General features: G+C 37.5%; 2 protein-coding genes and 1 pseudogene across 2 annotated transcripts; 2 read left to right on the top strand and 1 right to left on the bottom strand.

Moving 5' to 3' along the window:
* Nucleotides 1-746: 746 nt before the first annotated feature.
* Nucleotides 747-1,742, bottom strand: LOC132188756 (uncharacterized). Its single transcript, XM_059603291.1, has one exon. It carries the CDS (start codon nt 1,724-1,726, stop codon nt 812-814), a length of 915 nt encoding a protein of 304 aa, XP_059459274.1. The 5' UTR covers nt 1,727-1,742; the 3' UTR covers nt 747-811.
* A 3,700-nt stretch (nt 1,743-5,442) lies between these two features.
* On the top strand, nt 5,443-7,101 carry LOC132188678 (UDP-glycosyltransferase 84B2-like). The gene is made up of 2 exons (XM_059603199.1): nt 5,443-6,354; nt 6,438-7,101. Exons 1-2 carry the CDS (start codon nt 5,506-5,508, stop codon nt 6,993-6,995), a joined length of 1,407 nt encoding a protein of 468 aa, XP_059459182.1. The 5' UTR covers nt 5,443-5,505; the 3' UTR covers nt 6,996-7,101.
* Nucleotides 7,102-11,190: 4,089 nt separating this feature from the next.
* LOC132186535 (UDP-glycosyltransferase 84B2-like) lies at nt 11,191-12,724 on the top strand (annotated as a pseudogene).
* Nucleotides 12,725-15,416: the final 2,692 nt, after the last annotated feature.

Below are 15,416 nucleotides of genomic sequence, written 5' to 3'. Positions count from 1 at the left end.
AAAATCCTACATTTTATTTTTCCCGGGCATTATGACTTTTCATAATATTAAAATATTTTAATCCAATTTATAGGTTACCTCCGCTGTAACTTGAACTTATAACACAATGTAAAACTCTGATATATACCAAATAATACAAGTAAAATGTACTCTTGAAGATTGGTTTACAATGAGAGTTTTCAAAATGTATCTTTATTGATATTTTGACGCCCAACTATTTATAGCAATGTAAAGAGTCCTTTATTTATTTATTTATTTTGTGTGCACATTTTGGTCGTCTTGAAAATTTGGATTGAGCGTCCATGAGTAGATTTATCCTTAGAAGAAAATGGTAGCTCACACGATAAAAATGAGTAATTCTATAAGGCTTACTTGTGTTTTACTTGTGTCATATTAAGAATAATGTAGCTATTAAAATCATTTTTTATCAAAATTTAATAATGATCAATCACAAGTTCAATGGTAATTTTAATAGCCACATCATTCTTAGTATGATACAAGTAGGCCACTTAAAATTACTTCGATAAAAAGTAAAAACGATGAATATAACAATAAACTGATTAACACATATAATATAAAATATTCAAAGCTATGGATTGATTTCAATTTATTTAATTGGCCCTCACTCTATTCAGACAAAGACAACAAAAAAATTCCATTAAAAAAAAAAACGGATAAAGCATTTATATGTTTTATACCGATGAATAAATTATAAATTAATAGAAAGTATTGTTTGAGTGTAAATAACAAATAAATGAACCGTTCCAAAAAAACAAATTGTCAAGAATTTGTCAAAGTTGCTAAGCAGGAGTCACAGCTGGTGCACGCCATTGACATAATTGTGACCCTGGCCAGGACTTGGACCGTCTTTAATTCCTCCAAGGATTTTATGGTCTATAAATTTGTGTCCGTCACCAGGGCTTGGACCATTTTTAATTCCTCCGAGGGTCTTGTGGTTTACAAATTTGTGTCCACCGCCGGGGCTTGGACCGTCCTTAATTCCTCCAAGAGCCTTGTGGTCTACAAATTTGTGCCCGTCGCCAGGGCTTGAACCGTCCTTAATTCCTCCGAGGGTCTTGTGGTCTACAAATTTGTGTCCGCCGCCGGGGCTTGGACCGTCCTTAATTCCTCCGAGGGTCTTGTGGTCTACAAATTTGTGTCCGCCGCCGGGGCTTGGACCGTCCTTAATTCCTCCGAGGGTCTTGTGGTCTACAAATTTGTGTCCGCCGCCGGGGCTTGGACCGTCCTTAATTCCTCCGAGGGTCTTGTGGTCTACAAATTTGTGTCCGCCGCCGGGGCTTGGACCGTCTTTAATTCCTCCCAGTGTCTTGTGGTTTACAAATTTGTGCCCGTCGCCACCGGAGCTTGGACCTTCCTTAATTCCTCCGAGAGTTTTGTGGTCTACAAATTTGTGTCCGCCGCCGGGGCTTGGACCGTCTTTAATTCCTCCGAGGGTCTTGTGGTCTATAAATTTGTGCCCGTCGCCGCCGGAGCTTGGACCTTCCTTAATTCCTCCGAGGGTGTGGTGGTCTGCAAATTTGTTTCCATCGCCAGGGCTGGGGCCCGATTGCTTGATCCCTCCGAGAGATAAGCCGTCGAAGAAACCCCCACAACCTCCACGAGCAGTGCCTGGAGAATCCAAGATATTGAAGGGACGGGCTTCTGTTGCAATGAAGACAGAGATGAGCAACAGAAAAAGGACGAAGAAGTTGAAGAATGTATTCATGTTGAATAGGAACAGAGAGGCTTGTTGGTGCAAGAAAGCTAGGAAGTGAAATGTGATATGAAACATGGAGAAGTGCGTGTGTCCTATATATAGTGTCAGCATGGGAAGGTGGTGTCTGGTGAGATCTCTGCCTCTTCTTTGACTAGGGTAATTGGGTTGCGTGATATTCAAACAAATGTGAGACTTCCAATCTCCAAAATTCAAACAAACGTGGGAATTGGGATTGTTATGTTCTTTCCTAGGAAACAGCTCGGGAGGTTCTTGATTGGAGAAAATAGGATAAAAGAACCAAAATAGAAGAAGAAGAAAAACAGGGGCAACTGGGATGACTCTGAATGAGGAAAATGGAAGATTACGAGTCCAAGTTGGAGTTTGTAGAAAAGTATATGGGGATGGAAGCTAGTGTTGATTCTTATGTTTCTCCGGCGGCCCAGATGATCGGAAAGTTCCATATCCAGTCTAAGGAGACTAATATAGCTTACGCAAGATTTGGATTCCCTAAAAAATAGGGTTGGACTGGTGGTCAAACTCGAACCCTTCGAGCTTCTTGACTAGTCAACGGTCATAGTAACCCAAAGAAAAAGAAAAACAGCGGCATGAGAAGAAATAGGAGCTTGCGAGTCCAAGTTGGAGTTTGTGGAAAGAAAATTCTGTGGATGGAGGCTAGTGTTGATTCTTAAGTTTCGCCGGCGGCCCAGACCATCGGAAAGTTCCATATCCAGTCTAAAGGAGAGACTAAAGCCTACGCAAGATTTGTGAATTCCCTAACAACGACCATTAATTGGTCTTTTGATTTGATGGTTTTACGCTAATCTGTTTTCGACGAATGAGCGACAGTCACGTTTATTAATATTTCCAATTTTTTCCACGGGGTACTGCTCAGAGAAAGACTAACGAAAATTTCACTTGACTAATTCTATCGAGCTTACTTGATTATGTTAAAGAGTTTAACCTTATTTTACAACTATTAATCAACCACAAAGCTGAGATTTCAACACCCACCGGGGCATACCGGATCGGGTTTTAGCGAGTAGGTGCAGAGCATTTAGGGTGAAGTAAAAGAGTACACGCCACGCACGCCGTGTGCAAATTTTTTTTTTTTTTTTTTTTTTTTATAATTTTTTTTAAAAAAATTTGCACAGGTGTACACAGCACGGCGTGTACTTTATATCACGTCTCGGGCATTTATATTGGGCTTTTTGCACACTTCTTTCTTCTAACTCTAAATCTTGCTACAACGCACTATAAAACTAATAAAAAACAATATTTTACTAAAGTAAAAAATTTGCTATTTAATCCATTTTAAAAGTAGTTTTTTAAAATTTGTAAAAGTGAAATTTTTTTCTCAAATTTAGCTATTTAAGGAGCTCACTAGGAATGCTATTACAGTAGTAAAAAATAATCGGAGGAGATGAAATGGTGTTGTATTTGGAGTTGGGGTCGGGCTTTGGTTCTTTTTAATTTGCAGGTGTTTTTTGCCGTGAAAGAATGTACTGATTTTAAAAGTCACATCAATTTTAGAAAGACACAATAATATAAATTTTCTTTATAGTATTACTCAATTTGAGTGCTATAAGGAATATCACACATTTTACAACAGATTATTAAGAAGACACTTATTACTTTAATATAATAATTAAACAATTAAATTTTGTTGTTTATAATTTTCAACTTTATAACACCACGTAATAAACAATTAAAAATCGTAGTAGTCCAACATTTCCCTTTTTGTTTGTAGCCACAATACCAACTACGTGACAAGTTATACTGCAACAAATTAAGGTACGTTTCTGTCTCAATTCAAAATGTTTAATCTCACCCTTAATATTTAAGGATTTTAGTTAAAATAACAGCATGTATGTTGTAGTTTAACCAACCGTTTAAATTTAATCTCAAAAAATCTAAAAAGTTATCTAACTTTAAAAGTATTTATTGATCATGTTTTTTAACCATGGTTCAAAATAACTCATCCATGTCTTTCAATTTTCTCTCTCCTATCTGTTTCCATTAAGCTCATCCCCGTCTTTCTATTTTCTAGACAGGGATGAATTATTTTGAACCACGATTAAAAACCATGACCAATAAATACTTTTAAAGTCAGATAACTTTTTAGATTTTTTGAGATTGAATTTAAGTGGTAGGTTAAACTACAACATAAATGTTGTTAAAGCCGGATCCAATATTTAAATCAAATGCGGATGCGAATGGAAGAGGAAAGATAATGCATTAATTATGAATGGATTATTAAGAAAATAATACCGTAGCCTAATCTATTTTGGGTACAAGGTGCTTAACCCAAGATCACTCATACTTGGGCTAGAGTGATTGTTAGGGTTGGATCTTAATTGGCACCCCAAAAAGTGGCCAGCAGTGATGGGCTGCCGAATCGGCGACGTAGAAAAACGTATTAATTAATAGAGTAGGAGTCTACAAAGAAGGTTCTTCTGACCACAACGTTAATGTATTTATCAGTGAAATTGCTCGCAAAAGTTTGTTAATGGTATTTGATCAAGATGACATATGATATCACCCTCCATTTGGAAGGTATTGAGGATAAGGTCAAGACTTAAATCCTGTTATTTTAGGGACAGAAATCACCAATTAAGCTTTATTTGGATTTTTTCTTCTTCTTTTAATTAGGAAGGGGATTGAACTCAATAACAATATTAGATAGTGACTAAGCAATTTTAAAACTTGATTTTTAAAAATATAGTTAGGCGTTTGGTAAAATTGCAGTTTAGCCTTTTAAATCACAGTTTAACATTTTAAAAAAACACCTCTTACCTATGATTTGAAAACCTAAATTTTCAATGTTTTTAAATTGCAATTTTTTAAAAACGCAATCCTAAACAATCAATTTTTTTTATGATTTGGTTTAAAATCACATTTTTAATTTATGAAATCGCAATGTCAAATGCACCCTTAGTTTCTTTAGTTTAAATGAAAGTTGGAAATATTTTCCTCAAGGTTTGGAGGAAATTTCTGTCATTTTGTTTGGATTCAAATTTTCTCAAACCTGGTTTGGAGGAAATTTCCTTAAACCTACTCTAATAAGGGCATGTTTAGGATTGCATTTGAGGGGCCTAAAAATACTTTTAACACTCAAAAAGTTCGTTTGAAGAAAAAATTACTCGTTTGGTAAAAAAAATTAAAAGAGTTTTTAACGGTAAAAAAAGCTTAAAAATTGTTAAAACGCACTTTTGGCAAAAGCTTAAAAATAAAGCTTTTACCCAAAAGCTCTTTTTGACTTAAAAACTATATTTCTCAAACGTAATTCCAAACAAGGTCTAAATGACAAGTGTCATTTAATATCTTTAGGTTTCTCAAAAATTAATGTTTGAGTTCCTAAGTTAGTAAAATGACAATAAATTAGTGTTAAGAATATTAAAGAAAACATGTGAGAGATGATCACACGTACGTAGCACTTATTGGAATAGGTCGGAGGAAATTTTCTCCAAACTATAAATTTCTGTCCATTTTGTTTCTATAACAAATTCTACAATAATTTAATGCAAGAGAGATTTGCTTCCAAATTAAATGAAGGTGCCTGGTTGTCATTTATGGTCATAAAATCTGATTCAGGAAAGCAATTATTAGCATAAGGAAATTAATGAATTGGAAGAAATCCAGTAACGCGAATTTATTAAATTGGTGGGCTAATTTCCTTATTGTATAGGCACTTGGACATGCATTTTTCCATTCGAAAACTGAATCAAGCAAAAATCAAGTATTCATATATATAACCCTCCACTGCTTTTCCTCTCCACGCAGCTGAAGCAATGTCAGCTGATCATCGGGAAGTGCATGTTCTAATGGTGACAGCGGCAATGCAAGGTCACCTGAATCCAATGCTAAGATTCGCCAAACGCCTTGTCTCAAATGGCGTTCACGTCACCCTAGCAACAACTGAGCTCGCGCGCCAGCGAATGGTCAAGCACAACGCTTTATCTTCCCAAAACACCACAATACAGCTTGAGTTCTTCTCCGATGGCCTTAGCCTAGAGTTTGACCGTGAAAAGAATCTCGAGCTTTTTGTTGAATCCCTGCGAACCACAGCATCCAGAAATCTATCAGATCTCGTTTCCAACCTAACCAAGAACAACAACTTTTCTTGCATGATTGTCAATGGCTTTATGCCGTGGTGGGTTGATGTTGCTGCCGATCATGGCATCCCGGCGGCGATGCTTTGGAACCAGGCTTCTGCTATATACTCTATATACTATCATTACTTTAAGCATCCAAATTTGTTTCCCGATTTGGAAAATCCGGAAGGGGTTGTAGAGTTGCCTGGAATGCCGTTGTTAAAGATAGAAGATCTTCCTTCGTTCATCTTCCCTACAAAAAACGCATGCATGACAAAATTGGTTTCTGAATTGGTTCAATATTTGGATAAGGTAAAATGGGTTTTGGGTGTTTCTGTTTACGAGCTCGAGAAGAACATAATAAACTCCATGGCTTCTCTCACTCCAATTCTCCCCATTGGTCCACTGGTGTCGCCATTTCTGTTAGGAAAAGAAGAAACCATTCCCTTTAAAGTTGATATGTGGAATGCTGAAGATTATTGCATAGAATGGCTAAACAATCAGCTACCGTCCTCCGTTATTTACGTCTCATTCGGCAGCATGAAGGTATTATTAAATTACCATTTATCTCAAAAATTGATAATACATGTTTGAATTTATGATCCATGTAATTTATATTATTCTAACAGATATTATCTCAAAAGCAAATAGACAACATAGCCATGGGGTTGAAAAAGAGCAACAAACCGTTTATTTGGGTAGTTAAGCCACCGGAGAAAGGCTGTGAGATGAAAGCCGGTGAACTGCCATCAGGGTTCTTGGAAGAGACAGAGGGGATTGGTTTGGTGGTCAAGTGGTGCTCCCAAGAGAAGGTGCTTATGCACCAGGCGGTGGCTTGCTTTATGACTCATTGTGGGTGGAACTCGACGCTGGAGACAGTGGTCGCCGGGGTACCGGTTATTGCTTATCCGGAATGGACGGATCAATTGACAAATGCCAAGCTTTTAACTGATGTTTTTAAGGTGGGGGTGAGAATAAGAAATGGAGAAGACGGGGTTGCTAGCGCGGAGGAGGTGGAGAGGTGCATTGTAGAGGTTATTGATGGGCCAGGGGCAGTGGAGATAAAGAAGAGAGCGATGGAGTTGAAGGAGGCTGCCAAGAAAGCAGTGGAGGACGGTGGCTCTTCTGAGCAGAACTTCAATCAATTTATTGATGAAATTGCTCGAAAACCTTGCCATACGTGCTGATCTTTAGGTTTTAGGTGGCAATGGCATGGCCTTTGATTGGATATTTCGTAGCCTGCAAATGTGCCCTTGTTTCATGTTCATGCAAATGATTATTTTGCTAATTAATAATAACGCTCTTGACTTGTTTCTTTTTCCTGTAAATGATATACCATGTCTGCTGGGCTCTATAGCTGCATGTACAATCTGCCGGGAAGAGTGAAATGAAGACAATTTATTTGATGATTCAGCTAGATTTTGCTTTGTTGAATTTAATTATAAATGCCATGGCAAAATATTTAATTTGGATTTTGAAATAGATTTTCTTCTAAATATCGTCAAGTATGTTACTTTTTTTTTTTTTTTTTTTTTTTTAAAGAGTAATCTAAGGATTAGTTGGGATTATCATTTTAGCAAAACACAAGATTAATCCTCCCACATTTGAGCCGCCTCTGCCTACTACCGTCATCTGGAACCGCCATCATGCACTGCCTCTGTCTCTCTCTCTCTTCACCGGCCCCATGGGGGTGGCTCGTGGCCACCCCTAGCCACCCTTAGGGTGGCTAGCGGGCCATCCCATGGGCTGAGAGAGTGGCCGTGTGCCACCCCCATTAGGCCGACGGAGAGAGAGACACAGAGGCAATGGGTGGCAAGTGACTAAAATGGTTGTGTAGAAGAATAATGGTGTTTTGTTCTCATTTTGATTTTTTGTTCTAAGCTGAGGTGTTGACCGTATTAAAGTTAAGCTCTATATATATGTAAAATACTGAAAATAACTTGTGGATTTTATATAAATTAGAGGAGACTCAATTGATGTGATATAGTTTTTAGGATTTGATTAGGGTTGGTGAATAAGATATCTATTATTATCTATAGTTTATTTCCATATTTGACTGAGCATGCATGAGAAGTATGTTAGAAGAGATTCAATAAATTTGATATAAATTTTAGGATTTGATTAGGGTTGGTAAGATACTACCACTATAATTATCTCTAATTTTATATTTGAATAATCTAATTTCACTGTAGCGACACACTAAGATAAGTACTAAAATAATGATTTTAAACTTTTAAAACAAACCAAAGGAAAACAAATAATGATTTGTTTTAAAAGTTTGATCAATTAACTAATCAAAGCTGTAACCAAAACTAATAATTTCATATGACTTTAAACTTTTAAAACAAATAATAATTGATCAAAACTCTAGTTAGAAAGCTAGCTAGTATCCGAACCAACAATGCAAACCAAAGTACTACTCAAGGATTTCATTTTATTAGTTGGTAATTTACATTATCTTACTTAGTTTAGGAATTACTTTTGGCCTCATCCCCCAATCTATAAAGAAAAATTATATAGATGATCATATTGCCCTAGCGCTAAAACTGAATGAAAATTTGGGCATTTTAGATTGTAAAATGACCATATTGCCCTAGGGCTAATCTGAATGGAATCCAATGGACAGAATGGCCCAGAACTCTTTTGGTCCTCTAATGGACAGCCCACAATTTCCATCGAGTCTGGTTGCTCCCGAAATTGTGAACTTTTACATAAAAATTTGACACATATTTTAAGACATTCTAAAAATGAATAAAATATTTAAGAAAAACTTCAGTAAGTCTCCCCGATTTGACAAGCACCCCCGAATTATCAAACTCTTACTTAGGCTCTTTAAACTTTGGTTTGCTCTCACTTTGGATCCTTTTGTTAGTTTTCAACGTTAAAATCAAACAGTTTGATTTTTTATATCTATTTTACCCTCACCCCAAAACTACATTGTTTTGGGTTCCAAAACTACAACACTTATCCAGTCCAAAATAACGTCGTTTTACGCATTAATTTTTTTTTTTTATAAAAAAAAAAAAAGAAAGACTAAATAGGGGTGACTTTGGCCACCGCCTTGGCCAAAATGGAGTGGCCAGACCACCCCACCCCTTGGCAAGGGGTGGTCCCAAAAGGCCCCCCAAAAAAAAAAAAAAAAAAAAAAAAAAAAAAAAAAAAAAAAGGAGGAGGTTGTCGATTTTTCTGACCACAATGTTAATGTATTTACTCTTTGAACAAGATGACATGTTCAGTGATGTCATCCTCAATTTGGAAGGTATATATGTACTCGATCTTTGAACAAGATGACATATTCAGTGATGTCATCCTCAATTTGGAAGGTATATATATATATATATATATATATATATGCAGGATAAGGTCATGGCTTAAATCATGTTATCAGGGTCGGAAATCACCAATTAAGCTTGCGAAATTAAAAAAGTTATTATTATTATTATTATTATTATTTTAAAATGTGTAATTTAAAAACGTGATTTTAAAAAACGAAGATAAGGATTTAGCAAAATTATAGTCTGCCCTTTAAAATCGTAGGTTATCTATGAAAATTGTGTGTTTTCAAAAAAAGTAATATATTGAGTGTTATTTAAAAACACAGATTTTTTACTTTTGAATGTTCACACATGAGAGAGAAATGGTAGAATAAGATTCGAAGTAGTAGTCTCTGCTTCATGAAGCGTGGTCCTTAATTGATTAAGATACTTAGGGGTAAAATTTAAAACCGCCTAACCGCAACCGCTATAACCGTTAACCGCTAACCGCCTAACCGCTTTGAAAGCGGTTAGTAAAAACCGCTAATTGCCTAGGCGGTTGCGGTTAGCGGTTAGTGGGTTTTGGAAATCCGCTAACCGCTTTTTTTTAAATATAATATATATTTATATTATATATATATAATAACAATAAGTCGTGAGTTTATGAACCTTTTTTTGGTTGATTGAAATGGGCTTCAAGCTTCAAGTTTAACCATATATGTTGGTTTTTTTGGTTGCTTGTGAGTTTATGAACTTGTTTGTGTTTTATTTTATTTCTATGTGTGAGTTTATGAACTTGCTTGTGAGTTTATGTATAAGACTACAAGTGAAGTGATTATTTTGTTGTAATTTTATTTGTATATTATATGATGTGTAGATTTGTAGAAGGTGGCCAACAAGATTTTGGTATATAGTAATTTTTAATGCTAAAATGGCCATGAAAAGGGAAAAAAAAAACGTTTAAAATGAGAAAAAAAAAAGTTTAAAGTGAGCCCAAACCCGGTCCAAACCCGGCTCAAAATCGGTCCAAAGAAAAAAGCCCAAAAAAAGGCCCAAAAAAACGGTTAGAAAAAAAGCGGTTATTTCAAAGCGGTTAACCGCTACCCGGTTAGCGGAGGCGGTTAGTAAAATTTACTAACCGCCTAGGCGGTTGCGGTTAGCGGTTTTAGCCACTAACCGCTAACCGCAACCGCTATTTCACCCCTAAAGATACCCCTTAATTTCATGTAGCAATTTTTTAAACAATCCCAAATCACAATGCACCCTTATTTTCTTTAGCTTGGAAGAAGGTTTTGAAATATTTTCCTTGATTTTGTTTCTATAACAAAATCTACAATAATTTAATGCAAGAGATTTTTGTTTCCAAATTAATGAAGGTGCCTCATTGTCATTTGGATTTGGATTCTCTCCAATCCAAAATGGACTAGAGAGTAATTAATTGTTAAGATTTCTTTTTCAAAAATTTTAGGGCCACAAATGGGACACGTGTCCCCCTAATAAAAAAATAAAAGTTATTTAGGATAAAAAAATACATAAAAAAATAATGAGATTGCTGACCACCCCATCTTAGTTGGTAGTCACTGGCCTCCCCTAAGGGGCATGAGGTGGTTTGGCCACCCCTGGCTCACCTGGCTGGCCATTAGGGTGGCTCAAGCGACCCCTAGCTAAAATGGGGTTGGCTGGATACCCCGTATGGCACAAAATGGCCACCCTAGTTTTTTTTATTCATTTGTTATTTATTTATTTATTAAATTTTAAATAATATTTTTTTAATTTTTTTTATTAGTAGGACGCGCGTCTTATTTGTGGCTTTAAAATTTTTGAGAAGAATTCCTATCCATGTAATAGATAGTCCAGTCCAAAATGAAATTCGCTTCCTTGTCATTTATGGTCATAAATTAAAATCTGATTCGGGAACGTAAGGAAATTAATGAATTGGAAGAAATCCAGTAACGCGAATTTATTGAATTGGTGGGCTAATTTCCTTATTCTTCCTTATTGTATAGAAGTAGATAGACACTTGGACATGCATTTTTCCGTTTCGAAAACTGACTCTATATACTCTCTAGCAAAATCGAGCATATATATATATGCTCTGCGTACTCTGTCTTAAGTATTATAACCCTCCACTGCTTTTCCTCTCCACAGTCCACGCAGAAGCAATGTCGGCCGATGATCGAGAAGTGCATGTTCTAATGGTGACAGCGGCAATGCAAGGTCACCTGAATCCAATGCTAAGATTCGCCAAACGCCTTGTCTCAAATGGCGTTCACGTCACTCTAGCAACAACTGAACTCGCGCGCCAGCGAATGCTCAAGCACAACGGTACTTTATCTTCCCAAAACACCACAATACAGCTTGAGTTCTTCTCCGATGGACTTAGCCTAGAGTTTGACCGTGAAAAGAATCTCGAGCTCTTTGTTGAATCCCTGCGAACAACAGCATCCAGAAATCTATCAGATCTCGTTTCCAACCTAACCAAGAGCAACAACTTTTCTTGCATGATTGTCAATGGCTTTATGCCGTGGTGGGTTGATGTTGCTGCCGATCATGGCATCCCGGCGGCGATGCTTTGGAACCAGGCTTCTGCTATATACTCTATATATTATCATTACTTTACGCATCCAAATTTGTTTCCCGATTTGGAATATCCGGAAGGGGTTGCAGAGTTGCCTGGAATGCCGTTGTTAAAGATTGAAGATCTTCCTTCGTTCATCTTCCCTACAAAAAACGAATGCATGACAAAATTGGTTTCTGAATTTGTTCAATATTTGGATAAGGTAAAATGGGTTTTGGGTGGTTTTGGGTGTTTCTGTTTACGAGCTCGAGAAGAACATAGTAAACTCCATGGCCTCTCTCAGTCCAATTCTCCCCATTGGTCCACTGGTGTCGCCATTTTTGCTAGGAAAAAAAGAAACCATTCCCTTTAAAGTTGATATGTGGAATGCTGAAGATTATTGCATAGAATGGCTAAACAATCAGCTACCGTCATCGGTCATTTACGTCTCCTTCGGCAGCATGAAGGTATTATTAAATCATCACTTATTTCAAAAATTGAAATTTAAGTAAATTTTATGTAATTGATATTATTCTAACAGGTATTATCTCAAAAGCAAATGGACAACATAGCCATAGGGTTGAAAAAGAGCAACAAACCGTTTCTTTGGGTAGTTAAGCCACCGGAGAAAGGCTGCGAGATGAAAGCCGGTGAACTGCCATTAGGGTTCTTGGAAGAGACGGAGGGGATTGGTCTGGTGGTCAAGTGGTGCTCCCAAGAGAAGGTGCTTATGCACCAGGCGGTGGCTTGCTTTATGACTCATTGTGGGTGGAACTCGACGCTGGAGACGGTGGTCGCCGGGGTCCCCGTTATTGCTTATCCGGAGTGGACGGATCAGCTGACAAATGCCAAGCTTTTAACTGATGTTTTTAAGGTTGGGGTGAGAATAAGAAATGGAGAAGACGGGGTTGCTAGCGCCGAGGAGGTGGAGAGGCGCATTGTAGAGGTTATTGATGGGCCAGAGGCAGTGGAGATAAAGAAGAGGGCGATGGAGTTGAAGGAGGCTGCCAAGAAAGCAGTGGAGGACGGTGGCTCTTCTAAGCAGAACTTCAATCGATTTATTGATGAAATTGCTCGAAAACCTTGCCGTACGGCTGATCTTTAGGTTTTAGGTGGCAATGGCATGGCCTTTGATTGGATATTTCGTAGCCTGCAAATGTGTCCTTGTTTCGTGTTCATGCAAATGAATATTTTGCTAATAATAACTCTCTTGACTTGTTTCCTTTTCATGTAAATGATACCATGTCCAACCATAAAGCCTAATGGCTTAAGAAAATTTTCAAGTGATTAGGGCATTTATTAGGGTATGTGTTCGAATATCAGTAATAGAGAATCTCCACATATGTCTTATTAGTATTAACTGCCTTAAATTTTCGTTGATGTCTTGGTGGGGCTGAGTCAGGTTATGACTCAGTCGGACTTGAAGGAGCGCCTGCGGATCTCACTGTTTAGGCCCCTCCTATGCGGCTCCCAGCGATAGGTGCTACTACGGTCACTTCGAGGTAGGAAAATCACGATTGGTTTCCTCGACGTACCATTTTGCTTAGGAAAAAAAGAAAAAGAAAAGAGATACCATGTCTGGGCTCTATAGCTGTACAATCTGCCGGAAAGAGTGAAATTAATGAAGACAATTTATTACTTTCTCTCTAGAGCCCCAGCCTCAGGTAAGCCCCCTCCCCTATGGTGAGGGGAGGAGGGATGGCCGTTTGCTGCCTCCCTCCTTCCTCTCGCTTGCCCTTGCACCAGGTGCCAGTAGTTTACTTGATGTCCCTGGCCTGGGTTGCCTCCTCCCTACCCTTTCTCTGCCGCCCCTTCCTCTTTGTTCCGCTTTTGTCCATGGCGGGGCTCTCTGGTTGTTTTTTGCTCCTTTCCTTTCTGTTTTTTTGTTCTTGTAGCCTTACTTGTGTGACATTCGGTGTGGGTGCTGATTTTAGGGGTTTCTTTTAAACTCCCCCCCAATTTTGTTTTGTGTTCGCCACCGATCTCCTCTGCCCGCTCTGCCGCCCATCGTCCGCCACTGGGTCTTTTTTCGTGCCCCTCCAGCGATGAGCTTCAACGTCCCCTGCTGTGATGGTTTTCCAGCCAGCTGGCGATCGGTTTCGCCACCCTCCGTCCACTGTTTTAGGCTTTCTCCGCGTCGAGCTTCCATCGTTCCCTTCAGGTGTCGGTTTCCGGCGAGTGCACAATCGGCATCCACGCTTCGTGTGCTTGTTCCCGTTTGTTTTATTTTCCTTGTATTGTCTTTGTTCATGTTTTTTCCCTGTATACATTTCATTCCTGTTATTTGCTTGTAATAAGGCCCTGCTTCTTTGGTTCGCTCATGTTTTATTTCGGTTTTCTTGCTTCTGTTTTGTAATAAGGCTTGGCCACTCGATCTGCCTATTTGGATGTGAACTGAACTTTGGTCCATACCTTTTAGGTCGTGGATGTGAATTTTAGTCCAAACCTTCGAGTTGTGGACGTGAACTTCATCCTGGCTTTCGGGTCGAGGAGGAATTTGCGCTACCTATGCATTGGATTGTGTCTGTCTTATGCAGATCTATTATTTCAACTGAAAACTAATCATAGGTTAGCAGAGGTTTTAGGTGATGTTGTATCCATATAGCTTCGGCTATAATTTGTATTTTCAGGGCTTTGTGCTCCTGCGATGTAAGAGCTTTATGCTCGTGATTATTATCAATGAAATTGGAATGTATTTCTTTCAAAAAAAAAATGAAGACAATTTATTTGATGATTTAGCGAGATTTTGCTTTGTTGAATTTAATTATAAATACCATGGCAAAATATTTAGTTTGGATTTTGAAATAGATTCTCTTCTACAAATTGTTAACTAGTCTTTTTTTTTTTTTAATGAGTAATCTAATGATTAGTTGGAATTATCATGTTAGCATTGTGGGATTCATAGATATGGAATAAAAATGTGATTTATGGCTTTAGCCTCTCCCGATAACTATATATGTATAATACAGAAAATAACTTGTGGTTTTTATATAAATTAGAGGAGGTTCGATTGATGTGATATAGGCTTTAGGATTTGATTAGGGTTGGTGAATAAAGATATCTATCATTATCTATAGTTTATTTCCATATCTGAATGAGGCTGGAAATGAGGCTGCATGAGATAAGTATGTTAGAAGAGATTCAATAAATTTGATATAAATTTTAGGATTTGATTAGGGTTGGTAAGATACTACCACTATAATTATCTCTAACTTTATATTTGAATAATCTAAATTCACTGTCGTGACACACTAAGATAAGTACTAAAATAATGATTTTTAAACTTTTAAAACAAACCAAAGGAAAACAAATAATGATTTGTTTTAAAAGTTTGATCAATTAACTAATCAAAGCTGTAACCAAAGTAATTAAACAATTATGTTAACTAATAATTTCATATGACTTTAAACTTTTAAAACAAATAATAACTGATCATCAAAACTCTAGTTAGAACGCTGGCTAGTATCCGAACCAACAATGCAAACCAAACTACTCAATGATTTCATTTTATTAGTTGGTAATTTGCATTAAGGGCTAATCTGAATGAAAATTTGGGCATTTTAGATTATAAAATGACCATATTGCCCTAGGGGCAATCTGAATGGAATCCAAAGCACAGAATGGCCCTGAGCTCTTTTGGTCCTCTAATGGCGATGATCAGAGAACAGCCCACAATTTCCATCGAGTCCGGCAGCTCCCATGCGAACATTCATCTGTCATTTTAGATCCTAACATTCATCTGTCATCACTCATCACCTCCTCATGCCAGGAAAATTCTCATGTTCTTTTGGAAGGAA

This window comes from Corylus avellana, chromosome ca7 (assembly GCF_901000735.1).
Source record: "Corylus avellana chromosome ca7, CavTom2PMs-1.0".
In the NCBI taxonomy this organism is placed as follows: domain Eukaryota; kingdom Viridiplantae; phylum Streptophyta; class Magnoliopsida; order Fagales; family Betulaceae; genus Corylus; species Corylus avellana.
Note: the sequence above shows the minus strand (reverse complement) of the source record. Positions and strands in the feature narration are given on the sequence as shown.

Excerpts from the sequence above, each read along its gene's own strand:
- LOC132188756 (XM_059603291.1), bottom strand. The coding sequence starts at position 1,726 with ATGAATACATTCTTCAACTTCTTCGTCCTTTTTCTGTTGCTCATCTCT.
- LOC132188678 (XM_059603199.1), top strand. The coding sequence starts at position 5,506 with ATGTCAGCTGATCATCGGGAAGTGCATGTTCTAATGGTGACAGCGGCA. Across the intron at positions 6,355-6,437 it reads TCTCATTCGGCAGCATGAAG|ATATTATCTCAAAAGCAAAT; the intron begins GTATTATTAAAT and ends TTATTCTAACAG.